Genomic DNA, 25,805 nt, shown 5'->3' on the forward strand with positions numbered 1-25,805 from the left:
CAAAATGTTTTGTCTCACGATGCTGTAAATAATAGAAAAAGGGTTGCTCGTAAATTTTACGCAAAGAAGAACACGTATGATGCTATTCACGGTGTAACACAAACATTACATCAATTAGTAGCAAATTTTGTTATACACGCTATAATAGCAAATTTAGGACAAGAATAGAGCAACTATTCTTGTCCTAAATTTGCTATTATAGCGTTTATAACAAAATTTGCTACTAATTGATGTAAAGATTTGCTATCTTATTGTACACAATATGATAACATATTTACAAAAAGAACAGAACAAAGTATACTCTGGCACAACGAGATGCAAAATTCACGCAAAATAACAGAGCCTTGCCATGCATGGCACGACAGCAAATTTACAACTTTACTTTATTACAAACTTTACAAAAATATAGTATTCAGCCGATAGTTCGCTTGTTCATCGTTATGCGACGCGCTATATGCATCTATCTCGTATTTGATTTTTAGTCATGAAAAATATATAAAGCTTGCAAAAAGCAACTGACAGAAGATTAAAAATATAATTATTTCTATCAATTCAATTACTGATACAATCCCAAACATAGGGAATTAAGATATTGGACTGATTGTCTCTTTTAGATCGGGCAGATAAATGTCTAAAAAAGTGTAAATCATCCGTTTATTGTTTACTTAAAATGTAAATATATATATATAAATATATATATATATATATATATATAAAATTCATATATTTATTTTCAATTATTCATATATTATCATTATCTCATAATTATAATAAATGCCACCTAAGACTCTTGTCTGCTCGGTCGCATATTCTTAAACAACGCATCAGAAAACATGATGGGTTGCTTCACAAAAAATATTCTTCTCTGCGAGATTTATCGTTCCTCAGAGTTTGTCGCAGAGTTTCTGAATCATCCTATACAGAGAATGATCACAAATTTGCTATCATGCCGTACACGGCAAGGTTTACCATATTCTTGTCACAAATTTGCTGTCATCCCGTGCACGGCAAGGTTTGCTCTATTCTTGCCATAAATATGTTATCATGCCGTACACGGCAAAGTTTGTCCCGTTCTTACCACAAATTTGCTGTCATCCCGTGCATAGCAAGGTTTGTCCTGTTCTTGCCACAAATTTGCTGTCATGCCGTGCATGGCAAGGTTTGCTCTATTGTTTGCGTAAAATGTGCATCACACTATTGCAACAAGTCTTGCCAGCAAAAGTTAAGCTTTTTCCGGACACACCTTGTTACAATTCTGCTGTAAAGGCATGCTCGAGTTTACTGCAAACTTTGCGCAAAGTTTGCATCATTTTGTTTGCTGGGACGTTGTTATGTCTCCCTCCCCCTCCCTCCCAAATAAATATTATATAATATATAAAATAGCACAATTATATTGCGGATTTTATTACAAATGGTACATCATAAAACTACTTAACTCTTAATGCAATAACATCGATCACATCAATCACCAATTTCGAATTTAAAAGTGCCCCGTGCCAAACTGATCGAGTTGTTTTGAAATTAATCATAAGCTTTACCAAATAGGCCTGTAAAGAAAAAGTTTAAAATTAAAGGGACATAAAAAAACTTGACGTCCCCGAGTCGCATTATAAGTCATTTATTTTTATTAATACATTGATAATGATTTCTGATAATTAACATATTGATAATGATTTCTGATAATCTTTAGGAAATTTTTATTTCAGATCAGGCACGCCAAGCATTTGTATGTCACTTTGATTAGGATTAAATATAACTAGTAAAAAAATGCTATATAAACATATATATATACAAATTATATATATATATATATATATATATATATATATATATATATATATATATATATATCAATCTATATGTATCAGTATATACATCAATATATATATCAATATTTTGAACAAATATTGTATGGTTTTGAGGGGAATATAAGATGGTATCATTGGTTTGACCTTGAATGGCATCGTTAAGGTCAAGTCAAGGACACCTTTAATTTCTTAAATGGAACTCCTTGTTTTTCATTACATATTCTTGTAGCTTATCTCAAAAGCTTTCCAAAACATTATAATAAAGTATTTTTTGATTAAGTACTTTTTGAGTTATTTTATATTTTATTCTGGCATATTTTGATATAAAAAATAAAATATTTCGTAAAATATTCAGTTTTCAATAATCTTACCGTAATACTTTTATGTACAGAATAATGAGACAAATCAATTAGTGCCAAAAAAAACAAATAATTATTTAAAAAAATACATTGTAAATAATTTTCTCAAAAACAATTTTTTTTTATATTAATTGGTTTGTCTCGTTATTCTGTACATAAAAGTATTACGGTAAGATTATCGAAAACTGAATATTTTACGAAATATTTTATTTTTTACATCAAAATATGTCAGATTAAAATATAAAATAACTCAAAAAGTACTTTATGAAAAAAATACTTTATTATAGTGTTTTGGAAAGCTCTCGAGGTAAGCTATAAGAACAATAGGGGGTTCCATTTAAGAAATTAAAGGTGTCCTTGACTTAACCTTAACGATGCCATCCAAGGTCAAACCAATAACACCATCTTATGTTTCCCTCAAAACCATACAATTTTTGTTCAAAATGTTTTTCTCTAAAATGCTTAGTTTTTGAAAGAAAAGGGGTGTACGGGTGATCTAGGACACCCTGTATATCAATACATAGAAGCCATCTCTGAAACAAAATACATACATTAATTAAGAAGAAATTAATGATATGTAACATGTGTAATACATATACAGGATGGGGCATTCATATGAGACACCTAAATATGTAAAAAATAAAGCAAGGTAGAAAGAAATGTTTCAGACAAAAGTTGTTCAGTTCTAAGAGGGTCATAAGATGATGCCATTAGTTTGACCTTGGGTGGAGGCGCTTCGGAGATTTCAATCTTATTTTTTTTAATGGAAACACCCCAATTTTATTATATAAATTAGTTTCCTTGCAATATTCTGCATAAAAAGTTATAGAGATATGATGACCAAAAATTTAATAGTTTACGAGATATTTTATACTTTATTTTATTATTTTACTTCGACATAATTGTACATAAACTATGAAATATCTCATAAAATTATTTATTTTGCAACAATGTTACCTTAATATTTTAGACAAAATAAATAATAATATGGCGACTGGCAATTAAGAGTGAGCGCGGGAGATAGTGCGCGTACAATATTTGTGATTTATTACAATAAAACACTAATCGATTTACAAATGTTTCGACCCTTTTTTGGATCTTCATCAGTATAATATTTAAGAAAAAACCAAGATCTAACCTATATCATATTGTTCGCAATTAAGCAGACTTAGCGCAATGGAAACCATGTATCATTGGGAAAAAACGCAATTGTTAAGTTAATCAGAAACTAATTACTACATGTTAATGATAATGATAATGATATTCAAATATCTGATATTTAAAACATGGATGACATATCTACGTGACCCTGGTATCGTTCCGCAGCGAGTCTATTATCGTTAACATGTAATAATAAAAAAAATACGCCAAGTATATAAAAAAATCTCAACTTGTACGTAAAAAAAGTTTAATATTTACCCTTAAAAAATAACTTTAAAAAAAATTTTTCCTTGAAAAATAATTTTCATAAAAAATAAAAAAATAAAAAATGATTTTCCTCTAAAAAATAATTCTAAAAGATAAAAACCTTTAAAAAAATCAAAAATCAAAACTAAATATGAAATCAAGTTAACTAGCCAAGTACATAGAAGTAGTTCAGTTGGTAATTTAAAATAATATTTGTTTGATAAAATCAGTTTTGCATTTATAGAAGTATTATAGATTTTCTCAAGAAAATTAAAATATACTTTATTTTTATAGAATTATGTTGTTATGTCTCCCTCCCCCTCCCACCCAAATAAATATTATATATAATATATAAAATAGCACAAGGGGGGAAGGAGAGGAGAGGGGGAACAGAGAGACGTGGGGGGGGGGCGGTAAGGAGGAAGAGATATGGAAGATGGCTTTCTGGAATGTAGCAGATTTAAAAAACAAAGATAGGGGTTTTTGGGATAGGATTGGAGTGGGATGTCATAGTACTCATGGAGACATGGGTGGACGAGAAAGGATGGAGGGGAGTAAAAAACAAGTTACAGAAGGGTTTTAAATGGGGGTACAATACGCGAGTAGAAAGAATAAAAAAGGAAGAGCAATGGGAGGAATGATAATGGCGATAAGAAGGAAAAGGGAAATGGAGATAGGAGAAATTGAAATGACGGAGGAAGGGATGATGACGGGGACATTGAAAAGAGGAGGGGAGGAGTGGAGAATAGTGGGAGTATATGTGAACGAGGACTTAGAGAGGAAGATAGAGGGTTTAAAGAAGTGGATGGAAGAGAGAGAGGAGGAAGGAAGGAGAATAATAATAAGAGGTGACTTTAATGCCAGAACTGGAGAAATGGGAGGAAGGATAAATTTGGGGGAGGAGGAGGAAATTGGAAAGAATAGGAACTCCAAAGATAAGAAGAGTAATAGGGAAGGGAGGAGATTGGTAGAGGTGCTAGAGGAAACTGGATGGAGTATAATAAATGGGAATATAAAAGGAGATGAAAAAGGAGAATACACGTATACCGGGGGGAGGGGAAACACGGTAATAGATTATGTATTAGGAAATGAAGGGATATGGGAAAAAATAGAAAGATTAGAGATAGGAGAGGACATAGACTCGGATCATCACCCGGTGATTCGCTGGATAAAAGGGGAAGACAGTTGGAAGAAGAAAAGGAAAGGGAGACAGAAAGGCAGGAGATGGGTTTGGAATGAGGAGGGGAGAGAGAAATTTAGGATGGAAATAGGAGAAATAAACAGGGTTGGGAAGTAACGCGTTACTTGTAACGCCGTTACCGTTACAATTACTTTTTTTCGGTAACTGTAACGGTAATGGCGTTACAAATTTTATTTGTAACGGAAAAAGTAACTTCGTTACATTTTTCGGTAACGAGTAACGAATTTACTTTTATCGTTACTTTTTTCAAATTTTTTGATTTATTTAAGATATTATTCTTGCTATTGTGCGTGATAAAATTTTTATCTTAACCGTAAAGCCGTAAGCAAATCGACCAATTAGCATTTTTATTATGTTGTAAAAATGCTTGAATGTGATTGATCAACTTATGGCTCTTGCAGACCAGTGCGATGACCCGACGCGCGATATCCAATGAGAGCTTTATCTTTTCGGAAAAGCAGAGCTCTCATTTACTACCAGTTCTAAGTACCTTGCAACGAAAATTAGAAAATCTCAATAAATCTGACCTTATAGATTGCTATTCATTAGTTGAAGCTATTCATCAAGGTTTAAATAAAAGGTAACTTATTAATTTGATTAATACATATGTTATTTAATTTTAAATAAGGATTTAATTGAAAAATATTATTTTATTTTAAACTATTGATTCAAAAGTATTAATTTCAATAAAACAAACAATGTCGCTTAATTTACTATATTTGATTTTAAATTTCTTACAATATTTGAAACAAAAGAATTAATAATAGCAGCATGTTTACATCCAAAATTTAAGTTAAACTGGTTAACCGGAGAAAAAAGAAAACGTGCTGAAAAGTACTTGGAGGATTTATTGGGAATCCGATCAACTGAAAATTCTTCAAAAGCTGGAAAATCTGATGAAAATCACGATAATTTTTTCATTTTTGAGCAAAAAACGGTGCAAAATGAATCTGAACAAGAAGAATTGCAACGGTTTTTAAAATCAAATAATTGTAATATAGAAATGTTAAACGACTATCCAAAACTTAAAAAACTTTTTATTAAATATAATACAGCTCTACCAAGCAGTGCATCTGTAGAAAGAATGTTTAGCATCAGTGGCTCTGTATTAACACCACAAAGAGGGCATTTAAATGATGATACTATGGAGCAACAAATTTTATTAAAAATTAATAAAGAATTTCGATAAAATTTAATCATTTATTTTGTAATAAACCTTGAATGAAATCTTGCTTACAATTTTTTAAAAGTTTTTCTTATGCAAAATAATTTATTAGTTTGTATTGTAAAAAAGTAACGGAAATTGTAACGACTCGTTACTTTTTAGTAACTGTAACGGTAACGAGTTACTTTTTAAAATTAGTAACGAGTAATGGTAACGAGTTACTTTTTAGAAAAAATAACGGTAACGGTAACGAGTTACTTTTATAAAGTAACTTTCCCAACCCTGGAAATAAATATAGGAGGGGAAGCAGGAGGGACGGAAGAGGAGATAGAGAAAATGAATGAAAGGATAAAGAAGGCCTTGGAAGAGAGCGAGAAGGGGGAAGGAAAGGAAGAGAAAAGAAAGGGGGGGTGGTGGGATAAGGAGTGTATAGAGAAAAAGAAGGAAGTAAGGCTGAAGTTGAGGAAATGGAGGAGAGGAGAAGAAAAGAGAGGAAAAGAGAGAATACAAGGAGATGTGTGAAAGGAAAAAGAAAGAGGAGGGAGAAAGATTAATAAGGGAAGCAGGAGAGGCGAGAACGGAAAGTAAAGTATGGGAGATAGTTAATAGGGAGAGGAGGAAAAAGAAAGGAATAGAGGAAGGGATACAGATGAAGGAATGGAAGGAGTATTTTATGGGGTTATTAGGAGGAGTAGAAGAAAGAGTTCGGAGAGGAAGAGGGGGAAGGAATAGAAGAGAGATGGAAAGGGAAATAGAGTGGGAAGAAATAAATAAGATTATGAGTAATTTAAGGTTAAACAAAGCTATGGGGTTGGATAATATACCAAATGAAGTATGGAGATACGGGGGAGAAGATATAAGAAAATGGGTATGGGAAACGTGTAACAAGGTATGGAGAGGAGAGGGATGGCCAGAGGGATGGAAGGAAGGGATAATAGCACCGATTATGAAAAAAGGAGAAGGAGATAAAGTCACGGATTATAGAGGAGTGACGCTTATGTCAACGCTGTATAAAATATACACATCGATCCTGGCAGAAAGGTTAAGAGAGGAAGTAGAAGAGAAAGGTATAATACCAGAGAATCAGACAGGATTTAGAAAGGGAAGAGGGGTGATGGACAATATATATGTATTGAATTATCTGGCGCAAAGACAGATTAGTAGGGAGAAAAAGAAATTAATAAGTGTGTTTATAGACTTGAAAGCGGCTTTTGACTCAGTAGACAGGGGAGTGCTGGTAAGAGCCTTAAGGGAAAGAGGGGTTAGAGAGGGACTGATAGAAAGGATAGAAGAGGTGATAGGGGAGACAAAGAGTAGAGTGAGGATAGGAGAGGAAATAAGTGAAGAATTCTGGATGGGTAGAGGAGTGAGACAGGGTTGCCCATTAAGTCCGATGTTATTTAACATAGTAATAGCAGATATGGAGGAGGAAATTGCCAGGGGAATTTGGGGTGGAGTTAAGTTGGGAGAGGGGAAGATATTCTCCATGGCATATGCAGACGATATAGTGCTGTTAGCGGAAGAGGAAGATGAGATGAGGGCAATGTTAGCAAGGACGGAAAGATATATGGACAATAAGAGACTGGAGGTGAACGTATCGAAAACAAAGGTCATGGTATTTAGAAAGGGAGGGGGTAGGAGAAAAAGAGTAAAGTGGATGTGGAAAGGGAAGAAGATAGAGGAGGTTAAAGAAATAAAGTATTTAGGATACGTGTTTCAGGCAAATGGTAGACAGGAAGGGCATGTAAAAGACAGGGTAAGGAAGGCGGTGGGAATTATGGGGCAAGTATGGAGTATAGGAAAGAGAAAATTTGGAAAAGATATAGGGAAGAGGATCTGACTTTTTGATGTATTAGTTTGGACGGTGTTAAGTTATGGAGCGGAGATATGGGGCTGGAAGGAGAGGGATAGAGTAGAGAAGGTAGAAGAAAGATTCTTAAAGTGGTTACTAGGAGTAGACAGGAGAACACCAGGATACATGGTAAGGGAGGAATTAAAAAGAGATAAACTTAGAAGTAGGGCGGCAAGAAGAGCATGGAATTTCGAAAAAAGACTAGAAGAAGAGAAAGGAGGGGGTTTAGCGAAGGAGTGTTTGGAAGAAATCAAGAAAAAATCAGAAAAGGAGAGAGGAGTGTCGGAATGGGAGAAGGAAAGAAAGAGATATTTCAGTGAAAAAGGGCTAGAGGAATTGGCATGGAATAGAGAGGGAGAGGGAGGGATGATAGAGTATGAGGAAGTGGAAAGAAAAGACAAGGAGTTACAGAGGGAGGAGAGAAAAGAAAGAATAGAGGAGTCGAGGTTTAATAGATGGTACAAGAGAATAAAGAGTGAGGGAATACCAATGTATTTGAAAAAGGGTTGGTCGGAGAGGAGGTAGGGAAGGGTGACAAGATTTAGGCTAGGTAATGAAATGAGGGAAAGTAGGTATTGGGAAAGTGAAGAGAAAAAAGTATGTAGGGTGTGTAATAGAGAGAGAGAGACATGGGAACATGTATGGGAGGGATGCGGGAGAGGAGAAGGAGAGCGGGAGGAAAGCTGGCAAGAGGCGGTGGAAAGAATATTAGGAGAGGAAGGGGAGGGGGAAGAATGGATGAAGTATTGAGGAGAAGGGAGGATAAGGCAGAGGGGAGGGAAGGGGAGGAAGAGAGGGAGTGAAAGAATGAGAGAGTGATTGAGAAAGGAAGGAAAGAGGAGAGAAGGTGAAGTAAAGGACTAAAAACCGGAAGCGGAGGTCCAAAATAGATTAAGAAGGGTTAGAAATTTAGCGTGTGTGTGTGTATAGGCAGGAAGGAAAGATAGAATAAGGATAGCATAAGTTAGTTTAAGTAGTTTAAGTAGTATAAGTTAGATTAAGGAAATGTATGTGATACGCTAAGGGATGTAAATATTTGTAACCCCTTTGGAGAACAATAAAGATATTCTAAATTCTATATAAAATAGCACAATTATATTGCGGATTTTATTAGAAATGGTACATCATAAAACTACTTAACTCTTAATGCAATAACGTCGATCACATCGATCACCAATTTCGAGTTTAAAAGTGTCCCGTGCCAAACTGATCGAGTTGTTTTGCAATTAATCATAAGCTTTACCAAATAGGCCTGTAACAAAAAAGTTTAAAATTAAAGTGACATACTTGGCATGCCCGATCTGAAATAAAAATTTCCTAAAGATTATCAGAAATCATTATCAATATGTTAATTATCAGAAATCGTTATCAATATATTAATAAAAATAAATGACTTATAATGCGACTCGGGCACGCCAAGTTTTTTTGTCACTTTAATTTTAAACTTTTTCGTTACAGGCCTGGAAAAGCTTATGATTAATTTCAAAATAACTCGATCAGTTTGGCACGGGGCACTTTTAAACTCGAAACTGGTGTTCGATGTGATCGACGTTATTGCATTAAGAGTTAAGTAGTTTTATGATATAGCATTTGTAATAAAATCCGCAATATAATTGTGCTATTTTATATATTATATATAATATTTATTTGGGAAAGGGGGGGAGAGACATAACAACGTAATTCTATAAAAATAAAGTCCATTTTAATTTTCTCGAGAAAATCTATAATATTTCTATAAATGCAAGACTGATTTTATCAAATAAATATTATTTTAAATTACAAACTGAACTACTTCTATGTACTTGGCTAGTTAACTTGATTTCATATTTAGTTTTGATTTTTGATTTTTTAAAGGTTTTTATCTTTTAAAGTTATTTTTTAGAGAAAAATCATTTTTTAGTTTTTTATATTTTATAAAAATTATTTTTCAAAGAAGAATTTTTTTTAAAGTTATTTTTTAAGAGTAAATATTAAACTTTTACGTACAATTTGTGATTTTTTTATATACTTGGCGTATTTTTTTTTACCTTTGTGATGTTTTTTGTGGGATCTCATTGCTTTTTGTAAACATTTAAAATTTGACATTTTTTCTGCAAAATATAAAATACTACATTGTGCAGTATTTATATGGATGCGATTTTTTTTACTTTATTTAATAGAAAGAAAATTTTTTTAAAAGGAATTATATAAACAGTATATATTTATAAAGCTTGTACCATATTGAATTGGTAAGTATTGAATACAAGATTATTTATAATCTTAAGTATCAAGCACTTATCTATCTTATTTTTATAGATAATTTTAATACAGAAATTAAACTGTATACAGACCGTATAATCCATAATAATAATATGATTAAATAAATATCAAAATATAGAAAGCAATAAGAAGGAAATTGTTTTTATTACGAAGATGGACTTGGTTCTTATTCATACATTTAATATGAATATGACAAAAGTCCATTCTATTGAATAAACGCATACATTTTAACAATATATAATTCCTCCTAAAATGTATTTTAATAAATGATATAACCAAAAAAGATCAAATATTTTTTGCATTTATTGTTTATTAAATATGTTTATATATTTATATATCGCGGAATAGTGCAACACAAGAAGAAAAGTAATAAAGTGGTTAATAAAGTCATTAAGAAAATCGCGGAATAGTGCAAGGAAGGGAAGTGATTTCTTCTAATCAATGTCATATTAAGCAAAGTTGATTATATTAGCAAAACTGAACGAATGTTTACATTTGAGTAAATCTGTGCATTGTCAATTAACATATTTGTCATAAATACATTGTTGAAAAATGATTATGGAAGATTTTCGCTGACCATGTTTTCAAAAACGATAAGTTAACAATTATACTTGCGAACGCGCATTCGTATATAATGTTTATTTAATTTTACATAAATGTAATTAATGCATAATTAATATTTTTAAGTTAACGTAAATATGGCTAAGCAACGAGTTTATGTTAATAGCAAAATAAATCTTGTGAGAATTCTACCAAAAATATCATAAAAACAACAGCATTAAATACACATTTTTAATTGGCATAAAGAATAATGAAATGATAAAATCATATCGAAGCACTTCTATAATCTACAAACATTTTGTGGATCTGGAATTATTCGTAACGTTTAGTTTTGGAAATGTATGAATCTTTATTTAGATTTTTTATATATAAATGTAATCAATGCGTAATTAATATTTTTAGGTCATTTACAAATAGCTAAGCAATGAGTTGCATGTTATATTAAATAAAAAAACAAATCTTGGAATTCTATCAAAAATATTACATAGACAGTTGAATTGAAAGCGTCAGAATTAGAGCCCGAAATAGAAATGTTGAGCATAGTCAAGGAAAAGAAATAAAGTAATAATTTTGTTTATGAATTATATAATAAAGATTATTTTCTTAGACTAAATTCTCTAAGGACAAGATTTATTGTTAATCTATTTAATTTTTTTTAACATAATGGTTGAATTTATTTTTTAAAACAATAAGAAACATGGAAATTGATGATTTATTTGGATAGAGCTGCCTTTTGCAATATGATGTTATCGGAGAGCATTAGAATATCTGTCATCAACAAAGTAGTTCAAATCTGAATCAAAATGAGGAGGAAGAATTGATTAATGACACTAAATTGCAAATTTTATTAGAGGATCGTATAAAAGTTTATAATAATTTGGCTGCGTTAGTTAAAAGCCTATGATGCAGCTTTAGAAAATTTGATACATGTTTCGAGGTGTCAATAACAAGATGTTAAAACACTACTTAGTACTAGGAAAAATATTGCAAAAATTCTAATATTTTTATTCACAATATTTAATCTTTTTTAAAATAAGTTTGATAAATTCTTGATTTATATTTTACATATAGAAAATTCAAATATGTATATATATACAGGATGTCCCATTTTAAAGGACCCATTCAAATATCTCAAAAACACTGCGTTAAATCGAAAAGTATTTCAAACAAAAGTTGTGTGGCTTCAAGGGGGCCATAAGATGGTGACAATGATTTGACCTTGGAAAATCATTTGAAGATCATGTGAAGGTCAACTTTAAAATCTTATATGGAAACCCCCATTTTTATTTAGTATTCTTGTAGCTGACATCGAGAGCTTTTCAAAACACTATAATAAAGTATTTTTTCATTAAGTACTTTTTGAATTATTTTATATTTTAATCTGACATATTTTGATATAAAAAATAAAATATTTCGTAAAATATTCAGTTTTCGGTAATTTTACCGTAATACTTCTATGTACAGAATAATAAGACAAATTAATTAGTGCTAAAAAAAACAAATAATTGTTTAAAAAAATACCTTGTAAATAATTTTCTTAAAAACAATTTTTTTTTTTAATACTAATTGATTTGTCTCATTATTCTGTACATAGAAGTATTACGGTAAGATTATCAAAAACTAAATATATACCGCTTGATTATAAAACTTTTTAAATGATCAGAAGATACATGACAGCCTCACAATATATATAATTTTATATTTTTACTTTATAATATTTACTTAAAGAGATTTCATTATTATTATTTTATTTCGTTAGTTATATGCTGCGGCGCTTTTGCACTTTACAACAGCATATTTAAAAGGGATTTTTATATTTCTTCTATTATTATTATTTGATAATTTTTCTATCCAATTCAGGTTAAAATAATTGTTAACTGTATTATGATTACAGAGACTATGGCTGCGGTCGGGAAAACGCTAGAAATGCTTCGAAGCGTTTGATTGACCAATCAGGACAAAAAGAGTGAAGATTTCTTTATTCTGATTGGTTAATGCAATGCTTCGAAGCATCTCTAGCGTCTTCTCGATCGCAGCCTATATCTATCAAATTGTTTCTGCGCGTGTGCAAAATGAGATACCTTAATACATACTTTTTTTAGCGAAATTTAGGATGTTAGTAATCTATTTATATATAGAAGTCTGTGTAACATTCCCAGAAACTTGAATGAGTGTCAGAATTGTTGAGCCATTAGGCGCTAAAACCGTGCCTAATATTCGTCAAATATTCGGTTATTCGGCACATGACCCAATATTCGGTATTCGGTATTCGATCGAATATACTATTTGTTGTATCTCTAATATATATATGTACAAGTTTTTTTTCTCTTGTAAAATTCTTGTCTGTACCTTGTTTGTCCTATGTACAGAAAAAATAATTGAAAGAATAATATTTATATCTTTTTTTTTAGAAAAAGTGAAATTTGAAGAAGAAAAAAATATTTGCCCGTACATAAATATATAAATTTAATAATATGATTATGTATAGATAATTTTTCTCATTTCTTCAAATTTTAGTTTTTCTAACAAAAAATAATACAATTATTTTTCACAATTATTCTTCTTATTATTTTTCCTGTACGTACAGACAGAGATTATACAAAAGAAAGAAAAAGAAATATATATATATGTATATATATTTTATATATAATTATTTATATTTAATTATATATGGACTTTTTCCCGGAGAATTAATAATAAAATCTTGTCTTGATTGAGTAGACGGAAGAAGAAAGAGAATGGTTTGCTGAAACTGTGGAAACAACTTTGAACGAGCCATTAGATGATGAAACATGTAAAACAATAGCCATAGAAATGCTTAAAAGTCAAGCATTTGATAACTTTTTGGCCAAAAAGTTTGTTAGTCTAAAGAGATATGGAGGAGAAGGAGCCGAAAGTATGATGGCCTTCTTTCATGAATTGTTCAAATTATGTGCTTATGGTAATTAAAAACGAAAGAATATTTAGATAAATCAAATATAATCGCATTCAATAATACAGTTAAAAAAAAAAAAAACACCGGAACGGGACTAGTCGTTTCTTATAAGTTTCTGGACGCTAAACACAAATCCGATTTCGAAATTGCTCCATCATGTCAGAATTTTGAGAAATTTCAATTAAAGTTGCAAGAAAGGACTATTTTCATGAACTTTGTTACATTATAGCTACAATTCGTGCTGGAGAAGTTTTATTGCAATCAACATAAAGTATGTTGTTAGGACTTTCAACTCTAAATTTTTGGTGTCGATTATGGTTAATAAGATATCCATGGTTAAATGTGGGGTTATTGCAGAAGAGAATTAGCTGTGACTTAGGTCATTGACGATTAATCAAATAGCTTTCAATTATATTTATTTAAACTTAAGAGTTTTTTAGATCGCTGAATACGAATGTAAAAATTGTAAAATTCAAAATTTGGTGAACTTAATATGGTGGATGTCAAAACTTAAAAAATGTTTAGATTGCAACATAAATATAGTATATCTAGACCGAGTGTTGAGGAGTGGGAGCCGAGATGCATGTAAAAAAGGACATACTCTGTTTCGTGCTCCTTGTGTTCTCTCTCGCTCGTAGCATGACGAAAGAGAGCGCTATGCTCTATGCGAGCGAGAGAGAACGCAAGGGGCACGAAACAGAATATGTCCTTTTCTACATGCATCTTTACCCTCACTCCTTAAATAAAGGCAAACGCTTGGTCTAGATATACTATGTTTATGGATTGCAATCTAAACATTTGAGTCCATCATTTTAAATTTGACAATTTTTAGTGTTGCTTATTCATTATGACTGCCTTACTATTCGACGTGATTGGTCAATTCGCTTATATCTTAAGGAGATCCAAAACCGACAAGCGAACTCCGACGGGTTAGTGCCCTCATTTAAACGTAACTAAAAGGATCGATAATACCGACATTTTTAGTTCCACCATTACCAATATAATTATTTCAAACATGCATAATAGAAAACGCAATCTTTTGCATTGTGTTCCATATATTTAAATGAGACAATATCACAATATATTTTTACTTCTTTATATACAATAATTAATTGATAAAGTACCAAACTTTAATTCATGCGTGAGAGAGTAATATACATGTACGCGCTAACATTATTGCAATTTCTAATATCTTCTTTCTTTCGATCATACGCTTACTCTGTTTCTCTCTGTATCTCTCTTTCTAATCGCTCGCTTACTACGTACTGCATATCGCTTAGCTTTATTCTTCTAGCATATTCGCTTAAGCGTTTACTTGAGCTTCTCTCTCTCTCTCTCTCTCTCCCCTTTTGTTCATTCATTATTTTTTCATTCTCATTATTATATTTTTGTATTTGTTCAACATTTATTCTTCTATTTTATTCTTATCTCTCTACACGTAAATAAATAAATTTATTTATTTTTATTTTATATAGCATAAATGAGATATACAATACAAGTTATTTTCTTTTTTTTATTTCACTATATATAGTTAATACAATACATAATTACGTTTCACTATAGTTAAATACAACACATGCACATACAAAAATACATACGCACACGCACACATACATATAATACTTTTTTTATTTATAAAATAAACAATATCTTATTTATGCTTTATAAAATTATCATGTAGGAAAACAAGAACAAAGAATAAAAGTCGAACAAATAAAAGATTATAATAATGGGAATGAAAGAATACAATAAAGAACAAGCAGAGAAAGTGAGGGAGAGAGAGAGAGAGAGAGAACGAATGAGAAGCAAGCGAGATAGCTAACATGAAAGACTTCCGAAGTCTTGCTCGCGAGTCTCGCTTTATCTACCAGGTATATAAATATGAAACCGGAATTTTTGTATAGAAAATACACGTTTATTGTATGAAAATGATAAAAAATATTTTATTCGAAGTATTGCCCATTGCTAGCTATACATTTTCCCATCTCTCTGACAATTTGTCGCTGCCACGTCAAAAAAACTGTTGCTCCTTTGAGGCAAACCAGTCATCGAGCCATTTTCGTACATTTTCGTAAGAAGTGAAGTGCTGCTCAGCAAGTGCGTGTTCCATCGATGCAAATAAGTAGTAATCGGATGGAGCCAAGTCTGGTGAGTAAGCCGCATGCGAAAGTATTTCCCAACTAAACACCTCAATCGTTTCCTTAACCGGTTTTGCTGTGTGTGATGGTGCATTATCATGAAGCAAAATCACTTTGTGTTGCCTTTTTTGATATTCTGGTCGTTTTTCACCCAAAGCTTGATTCAAATCGATCATTTGTTGTCGGTAGCGTTCAGTATTAACGGTTTCGCCAGGTTTTAACTGTCTTCAAACTTTTTCGGTGGTCTTCCACGTTCTTCGTTTCTCACGTCAAAATCGCCACTTTTGAATTTTTTAAACCACTCAAAGCACTGTGATTTACCAAGAGCATGCTCACCGTAAGCTTCGACAAGCATTCGATGCGATTCTGCAGCAGTTTTCTTCAAATGGTAACAGAAAATCAATGCTGTCCGCAAATCGTAGTTTCCAGGCACAAAATTCGACATGTTCAACGCTATTTAAAACTATGCTGTTGTATGAAACTTGTATTGTTGTGAGTTGAAAATCTTTATCAGATGTCAAAACAAGAAAATGGCACCAATGACGCGGTTTGACGGTAACTACATTGACAGCTAGGGCAATCTATGGGCAAATTCCGGTTTCATATTTATATATCTGGTATAATCTCTCGCGTTATATATCTTATCATTACTATAAAATTTTTGTTTTTCGCGCTTATTGATCCGAAAATAATTACAATCAATTAATGATATTTTACCGATTAAAATGATACCAAACACGATATAAATCGGATAATTTTTAATCAATTATGTAATTAAAATTATGATTACTTATTTCATTAAAAATAATCCGGTTTATGTCATATTTAGTGACATTTTAATCGCAAAAATGTAATTAATCCATTACAATTATTTTCAAGTATATAAAATGTGAAATACAGAGATTTTATTTTCTATAATAAGATAACATATATGGTATACGTCAAAGATTACAGATAAAGGGAGCCTGGCGAGCGAGATTTCGGAACTCTTTGATGTTCGTTGTCATCTCGCTTGCTTCTTCATTCTTTCTTGCTCTCGTTTTTGTCGATTCTTCATCATCGGGAATCTTTTCTTATGTACAAAATATAAACATTTTATAAAATAAAAACTGAAACTTACATTTTGGATTTTATTAGTATTATTAGTATGAATATAAATATAATGGATTAATGAGATTCTTGCCATTAAAGTGATACCAAACATGATATAAATTGGATTATTTTTAATCAATTATGTATTATATAATTCTGATTACTTATTTCATTAAAAATTAAACGATTTATGTCGTGTTTAGTATCATTTTTATCGCAAAAATCTTATTAATTTGTAACGATGCACCCCCCATCGTTACCCGGCACGTAGCCAGCCGGAAGTCTGCTGCCCGGCGAACACCAGCCGGGCAGTGGCAGAGGCGCCGAGCGCCCTTTTTAATACCTAAATTACCGCGATTGCGATAAACAACCGTACGGCCGTTATGCGGCCGCCGTTACGCCGAAGACCGAGCATAGCCGAACGCTGCCGGAAGATCCCGAGCGTCGCCCGCCGAAACGCCGCGTCGTTTCGCCCAGGGGAAGCGACGCGTTTACCGTAATTACCCGCCGAAAACAACGCGTCGTTATCCCCACCCGGGGGCGAACGACGCAATTACCGATAGACGCTCGGGTATAAAAAGACAGCGTTTCGGCATCTCGGGACCAAAACAATTCCTGAATCCGCTCGAGCAGTACGCTCCGAGATACAGTACCAGAACCGATCCTGAAATTCGCAGCAACGACGGAACGTGAGGTTGATGTGTTCGCAGCCTCCGCCGAGCATTCTCGGTTTCCGTGCAGTCTCCGAAATCCGGACACAAATCCGACTAGCTCGACGAGAGCGGAGTGTTCGCCGCTCTCCTAGATTACGGTCTATCATCCGACCGCTCCAGCCAGCCGGACCGTGGGTTTGCGAGTTTGCTGCCCCGTCGAGTTTTCTCGACTCCGCCGCGCTATCCTCAACTCCGCGAACGGAAGCAGAGACGGAGAGTTCTCCGCCCGGTCGAGGGTACTCGATCTCCAATCGCAATCCCCTATCACTGGGAATACGCGCTTAATCCCGCGACAACGATCAAAACCGTTGTGATACTTGCAAATTATAATCGCCGCGCCGAAATACCTGTCGCGTAATATTCCATTATATTCCGCGCGCCGTCAAAATAAACACGGCCTTGCCGTACACGCGCCGAACGACCGCGCCCGATTTCTTGCGCGTTTCGCGTGCCGTCAAAATAAACACGGTTTTACGAATATTATAAGCGGTTCGATATATCGAACATCGCGCACCGAATAACGAACGCGCATTGCATCTAGCGCGTTGCATCATCCGCCGCGCGCTCACTATTGTAAATCGACCATCGTCGAAAGAGGCAAATAAAGACAATACCTGTTAACTAAATCTTTCGTGTGTCTCACCTTTTCACGAGCTCTGATCCCGACCGAGCTCATCCACGCACTCGCGAAAAGTAACCCCGTTACAAATTCATTATAATTATATTCATACTCATAACATCCAAAATGTAAGTTTCAGTTTTTATTTTATAAAATGTTTATATTTTGTACATAAGGAAAGATCCCCGATGCTGAAGAATCGACAAAAGCGAGAGCAAGAAAGAATGAAGGAGCAACCGAGAGGACAAACATCAAAGAGTTCCGAAGTCTCGCTCGCCAGGCTCCCTTTATCTGTAATCTTTGGCATGTATATGTCACCTTACTATAGAGAATAAAAGTTATATATTTCGCATTTTATATATCTGAAAATAATTGCAATGGATTAATTACATTTTTGCGGTTAATTTAACACTGATGACATAAATTGCATTATTTTTAATGAAATAAGTAATAAGTAATCGTAATTTTAATTACATAATTGATTAAAAATTATCCGATTTCGTGTTTGGTATTATTTTAATCGGTAAAATATCATTAATTCATTGTAATTATTTTTGAATCAATAAGCGTAAAAAACAAAAATTTTACAGTAACGATATATAACGCGAGAGATTTATAGATAAAGCGAATCTCGCAAGCGAGACTTCGGAAGTCTTTCATGTTAGCTATCTCGCTTGCTCCTCATTCGTTCTCTCTCTGTCTGTCTGTCTGTCTCTCTCTGTCTCTGTCTCTCTCTCTCTCTCTCTCTCTCTCTCTCTCTCTCTCTCTCTTTCTCTGCTTGTTCTTTATTGTATTCTTTCATTCCCATTATTATAATCTTTTATTTGTTCGACTTTTATTCTTTCTGTTCTTGTTTTCCTATATGATAATAAATTAATTTATTCATTTTTATTTTATAAAGCATAAATAAGACATTGTATCCCATACAGCACCGAAAGATTACAAAAACGTTGCATAGATCTTACATTGAAACATTGTAATATTGCATAGAAGTTGCGAAATGTTTCTGCAATGTTACTGCAAGCCTGCTGCAACGTTGAAATGTCCGCCCTCAGAAATATTTCAATGTAAGACTACAGTAATGTTACAGTGCAATGTATTTGTAATATTTAAATACATTGCTATAAATATGCAGAACGCTTCAAATTTAATACATAAACTTTGAGAAGGTATAAAAACATTCAAGAGACATAAGAAAATAGATTGTGAATTTACGCAATTACAACGAGTTTTTTTTCTCGTCTCTCTTGGATGTCTTTATATATTCTCCAAATTTATCTATTAAATTTGAAACATTTTGCATATTAAAAAATTATCATCAAACTTTTGCTTTTATATAAAAATGGGAACTATTAAACAATTTTCTGTCATCTAATTAACATCGCTATTTTATAAATTATTTACAAGTTTAAGAAATTGATAATAATTAAATAATTTAATTCATAACAATTAAAATTTTATTTATATAAATATTAAACTCCATATCTTAAGTAGACAATAAACGGATAATTTTTCAATTTTTTTCGGATAATTATTTGTCCGATTTCTGAACATTCAATTCAATATCTGAATTTCCTGTGTTGGGATTGTATCAGAAAAATTAATCTGATAAAAATAGTTATTATACCTTTAATATTACTAATCGCTTTTTACAAGCTTTATATAACCATCGTGATTAAAACTTAAATACGGGATAGATAACGCAACGCGCGCCGCATAGTGGTAAACGAACGAAGTAGCGATTATCAAAAACTGTCTTTTGTAATGTTTTTGAAATGTTGCTGTAACATTCTCATAAAATATTACAATTCCATATTCCAATAATGTCTCAACAATATTTCATTGTAACTTGCAAGATTGTAACATTGCTGCAATGTAATTGCAATGTTCTGTGTATGGGATATTTTATAAATAAAAAAAGTATTTTTATATGTATGTGTGCGTGTGCGCGTGTATTTTTGTATATGCATGTGTTGTATTTAATTATAGTGAAACGTAATTATGTATTGTATTAACTATAATGAAATAAAAAAAGGAAATAACTTGTATTGTACATCTCATTTATGCTGTATAAAATAAAAATAAATAAATAAATTTATTTATTTTTATGTGTAGAGAGACGAGAATAGAAAATAAAAGTTGAGGAAATGAAAGAATATAATAATGGGAATAAAAGAATACAATAATGAACGAGCAAAGAGAGAGAGAGAGAGAGAGAGAGAGAGAGAGAGAGAGAGAGAGACGGGAGTAAACGCGTAAAAGAATATGCGAGGAGCATGAAGCTGAGCGGTACGTAGTACATAGCTAGTGAATAATTAAAAAGAGACAGAGCGTATAATCGAGAGAGAAAAGATACTGCAATAATGTTAGTGCGTACGTGTATATTACTCTCACACACATGAAAGAGACAAAAATAGTACGATTATGTCTGTCTTTGTCATGTAAGATTGCAGCTCTGCCTATCGCGACATCATGCAACTAATCTACTGCTCTGTTTTACTCTTGAGCCTCGATCTCGCACACACGCACATATGCACGAAACTTTGCAGACAGTAATCTTTTTTGCTAGGCTTCTAGACACGTTTCTAAACGTTCATCTATATTCTTTCATGCATTTCTAAGCGGAGACATCTTATTTTGCACATACACATTGCAAAACTTTTATATTACATAAGTATTGTTCCGACCTGATGCCAGAAGCCGATAAAAAAACTGTAATTTTTTAGTTTTTTTCTGTTTTTAACATAAACTCGTGAAGTCTCATCTTTGTTTCAATGTGTACTTAAATCGTGGAAGAGGATTTATTATTCTATTCAACTAAAAAAAAGATTTCGGTGTGCAAAATAATAATCGTTTTGGTCGGTAAAACGGACGAGCTTGTGCATCCTCTTAAGTCTTACCGTAGCGGGATTCGGTAACCTGCTATCGACAGTTTTCGGTATCATTAACTAGCGACAGCCAATGGCAAGGACAATCCTGGTGAAAAGTGCAACTCTCATAGGCTATTGCTCGCTAACGACAACGATAATCGTCGCTAAGACGTTAGAGAATACCGCTACTGCTTAAGTTCTTTATGTGCCCAGGCCCTTAAGTTTAAATAATAATGAAAGCTATTTGGTAAATCATCAATGACCTAAGTCACAACTAACTTCTGCAATACACCCCATATTTAACTATGAATATTTTATTAATCATAATCGACACCAAAAATTCCTTTTGAGAGTTGAAACTCTTAACAACATACTTTATTTTAATTGTAATAAAACTTCTCCAGCACGTCATGTATTGTAGCTATAATATGACAAAGATCATAAAAATAGTCCTTTTTTGCAACATTAATTGCAAAGAACCCCGCACATTTTTATGGAAAAGTGATTCCGGTCAAATTGCTCCATTCTGAAATATATTGTAGTTCATTTTATTTTTGTAAGTCAAATATCTCGATATGATGTAGTTTTAGAAGAAAATGTTCCAGACAGAAGCTGTATGGTTTCAAGGGTGACATAAGATGGTGGCAATGATTTGACCTTAGATAGTCATTTGAAGCTTACGTGTAGGTCACTATTAATTTCTTAAATGGAACCCCCCATTTTTATTACATATTCTTGTAGCTTCTCAAGAGCTTTTTAAAACATTATAATAAAGTATTTTTTCATTAAGCACTTTTTGAGTTATTTTATACTTTAATCTGACATATTTTGATATAAAAAATAAAATATCTCGTAAAATATTTAGTTTTCCATAATCTTATTGTAATACTTTTAGTACAAAATAATGAGTAAGTGAATCAATTAGTGTAAAAAAACAAATAATTGTTTAAAAAAATATATTATAAATAATTACATACTTTTTCTTGAAAATAATTATTTTTTTACATTAATGAAATTCTGAAACATTTTCTTCTAGAACTACGCGATATCGAGATATTTGACTGACAAAAATAAAATGGGATACCCTGTAAACTACCGTATTTTCTCTTAATGGCAGATTCCTTAGAACATTTCAAGACGCAAATCCTAATACAAAAATGTCGAGACTATAATAGTTTTTAAACGGGAAGCGATCATATTTAACGAATGACAGAGCTGATATTTCGCGCGCTCAGGCACGGCGAAATAACAAGTGAAAAAAGTGCTTTATGAATGGGGCGCTCGTTTTATGATATGATTATCGTATAAATTTACAATAGCATTGTTATTATGTGTTTTCCCGCTTCTCTATGCATTGCATTAGTACATTCTTTTTACGAATAATGAATGTAAGAACTAAAAGCATCTCAAGAATGATTCAAGTAAGAATGTACGATATGTTTCAACTTCAGCTATCAAAGTGGTCGATGTTACCATAAAAATGTTTATTATGCTATACTATGCGAGACAAATAAATTGCAATAAAATTAGGTTGTGACGGGTCACTTTCGCGAGATCGGATAAATCTGTCGTGATCAGGGCTCGAGAAAGTGGTGAGACACTACGATTTGATTAAGGTTGTTAATAAATCTCTTTTTTCGCCTCTTTCGGCAATAGTCAAGTACAATTAGTGAAAATCCCGTGAAGCGGGCGTACGCCGGTGTGCGGGCGCGAAACATTCGGGGCGCGGTCGTAATCAGACGCGCGGTTTAAAAAAATATGCGGAAGCTAATATAATTTAGCGCAAGTCGTATAATATTGGCTGCATTCGGGAAGCACGCTATTGGCGCAATTATCGTCGGAGACCATTCGAGGAAACGCTTTTTGGCGCTATGAAATCGATGATGACGCCATTCTAAAAGCAGCGTGACGTTATTATTCGAGCTATTTTTCGCTATTATTTTCGAGGTGAGGCACGAGATGCTATTAGCACTGATTGGCGCTTATTCTCTCCTTGAACATGCTCGAACACTTGATTGCGCAGGCATAACCTCCCAAAAAAACGAAAACAAGAACAAAAACATTTATTGCTTTATCGTTTATATTTGCAATGTCGGCCATGTTGCGAATTTTATTCGGTTGCGTTTGAGGAGCTTACTATCGCTATCCCGCCATTGGCTCCGCGAACAAAGATTGTAGCGTTTGTGCTTATAGCGTTAATAGCGTCTTCCCGAATGCAGCCATTGTATCGCGACAGGTGTTTGGCGCGTGGTCGTGTTTGTTATGACGGGCGCCATGTATATAAAAACGCGGTGTTGATAGTCTCGGCGCGACGGTTTCTTCCGCGTCTACGATAAACGCGACGGTGTTTACGGCGTGTATTCCCAGCTGTTCGGGATGCGATTGGATATCGAGAAATCTCGATCGGGTAGCAAACTCACTGTCCCTTATTCCGCAGAGTAAGGATGACTGTTCGGAGTCGAGAAAGCTCAACGGGATAGCGAACTCACTAGCCCACGGTCCGTCTGGTCGGAGCGGTTGGATGGTAGACCGTTTGCTCGAGAATCCTCGAGGAGAACGGCGAATACTCCGCTCTCTTTCTATTCGGTCAGAAGGGTCGAGAGGAGACGCAAACGAAGCGGATTCCGAGAATGCTCGGCGGAGGCTGCAAACTCGTCAACCCCACGTTCCGTTGTATTTGCGTGCGTCAGGATTGGTCTTGGAATATCTCGTGCGTACGGCTCGAGCTGGATCAGATACCGGTCTAGTGCCGAGATGTAATCCGGCGGCCTTTTTATACCGAGCGCATATCGGTAACTGCATCGCTTATTCTGATGGGGATAATGACGCGTTGTTTTCGGGATCGGTAATTAACGGTGCGCGCCTCTATTCCGCAGCGGGAAAACGATGCGGCATTTCGGTATCGGAGCACTCGGAGCAGCCGTATAACGGCTATACGGCATCTCCGATATCGTTCGGGTAATGTGGAAGTATTAAAAAAGGGCGCTAAGTGCCTCTGCCACTGCCCGGCCGATATTCGTCGGGTGGCAGACTTCTGGCGGATCAACTACCAGATAACAATGGAGGGTGCATTGTTAGATCGTTTGACATTTATTTATTTTGTATTTTGCAATATTTTGAAGTGTTTGCAATGAAATACAAATAAATGTCAAACACACACCTAATTCTATTAAGACGAAATATGGTAGTTTCAGGACATCCTATATATACATGGTGTTAGAAACACCCTGGAAACAGTCAAATATCTCGAAAACGAAACTTTTCTGAGAAAAATGTTTCCAACCAAAGTTGTAGGGTTTTAAAAGTTCTATTCAATGATCATATCCGTTTGACCTTGAGTGAGGGCGTCAAAGCGAGGTGAAGGCCAACATAATTTTTTTAAATGGAATACCCTATTTTTTATGACACAGTATTAAGGATGCCAGCGAGACGTTTCCAAAACACTACTTAATGACCTATTTTTGTTGAGAAATGTCTGAGTTATGAGCTTTAGAATTTACGGTACCGCCAGCATTAGTATTATCCAGGATGTACCGCGTGGAGGTTGCATGATCGGACCCCTGTGTGTGTGAGTGTGCGTGTGCGTGCGTGCGTGCGTGCGTGCGTGCGTGCGTGCGTGCGTGTGTGCGTGTGTGTGCGTGTGTGTGCGTGCGTGCGTGTGTGTGTGTGTGTGTGTGTGTGTGTGTGTGTGTGTGTGTGTGTGTGTGTGTGTGTGTGTGTGTGTGTCAGCAGAGATAAGGACCCCGCGATTCGTCACTCCCGCAGTATTTAATAACTTCAAACCCTCTCTGCTGCGTGTGTGTGTGTGTATGTGTAAACGAGTTTTTACTCAATTAAGTGTTCAAATTGTCTTCCGTCTGCTGCTTGACAATGATCTAATCGTAGGTAAAATTCATTTAAAACGTTTCGTCTCATTTCTGGTGAGATAAGGTTTACTTGGTGCAGTATGCGTTTCCTAAGGACTGCCAAGGTATCAGGTTTCATTGTGTACACATTGTTTTTAACATACTCCCATAAAAAGTAGTCCAATGGAGAAAGATTTGGTGATCTAGAGGGCTACTCTATTTCTCCACGTCTTTTTATCCATCGGTTTGGGAAAATATCAGTTAAAAATTGACGCACTACTACTACATAGTGTGGCGGTGCATCATCTTGTTGAAATCAAATATTTTGTATATTTCCGTCAAACAAATTGTCAATAGCAGGAATTATTTGATTTTGCAATAATTGTAGATGAGTGTTCGCATTTAAATTTCCTTCGATAAAGGGCCCGATAATACCACGTTCACAAAAACCTGCCCACACGTTCAGTTTTTAGGGATACCGTGTGTGGAGATCACGCATCCAATGAGGGTTCTCGTCACTCCAATTGCGGCAATTCTGACAATTTACCGTTCCATTTAATTCGAAAGAAGTTTCATCGAAAAAAATGATATTATCAAGAAAAGTGTTATCATTATCGCATCGACGCATCATTTCATCGCAAAATTCATTTCTTCTATCAAAATCACATTCCGCTAGCTCCTGAGTAAATTTTATTTTAAAAGGATACCATTTTTCTTTTATTATAATTTTATGAATAGGAAATGTACTAACTTCAGTCGCCTGTGCTACCTTTCTTATCGAAGAATGAGGATTTTCTACAAATGATTGCATCACATCCAAATTTTTACCGAAATGTGTCGCTGATTTTGATCTACCACTCCGCGGGCGGTCCTTGACAGATCCCGTTTCTTCGAACCGTCTGACATTTTTTTGAACTGTAGATTTTGAAATTGGTTCATGATCTAGCATAAGTATTGTTAAACAAAGTCGCTACTTGTTTG

The 25,805-nt window shown here is 33.8% G+C and overlaps 1 protein-coding gene across 7 annotated transcripts in view; it reads left to right on the plus strand.

Annotated features, from left to right (window-relative positions):
- The window catches only part of LOC138940761 (2-oxoadipate dehydrogenase complex component E1), a 216,627-nt gene that overhangs the window by 7,835 nt on the left and 182,987 nt on the right, over nt 1–25,805 (plus strand). For all 7 annotated transcript variants that reach the window (XR_011448047.1, XM_070309952.1, XM_070309951.1 and 4 more), the window contains exon 3: nt 13,334–13,553. Coding sequence is in view for 6 of the 7 variants with exons in the window: in XM_070309952.1 (XP_070166053.1) it covers nt 13,334–13,553 (220 nt within the window). In the remaining variant the exon portion in view is untranslated. The remainder of the gene's footprint in view (nt 1–13,333; nt 13,554–25,805) is intronic.

The sequence above is a fragment of the Polyergus mexicanus genome, unplaced genomic scaffold (genome assembly GCF_030449975.1).
Source record: "Polyergus mexicanus isolate NDT 795.1 unplaced genomic scaffold, iyPolMexi1.0 SCAF_17, whole genome shotgun sequence".
Taxonomy (NCBI): domain Eukaryota; kingdom Metazoa; phylum Arthropoda; class Insecta; order Hymenoptera; family Formicidae; genus Polyergus; species Polyergus mexicanus.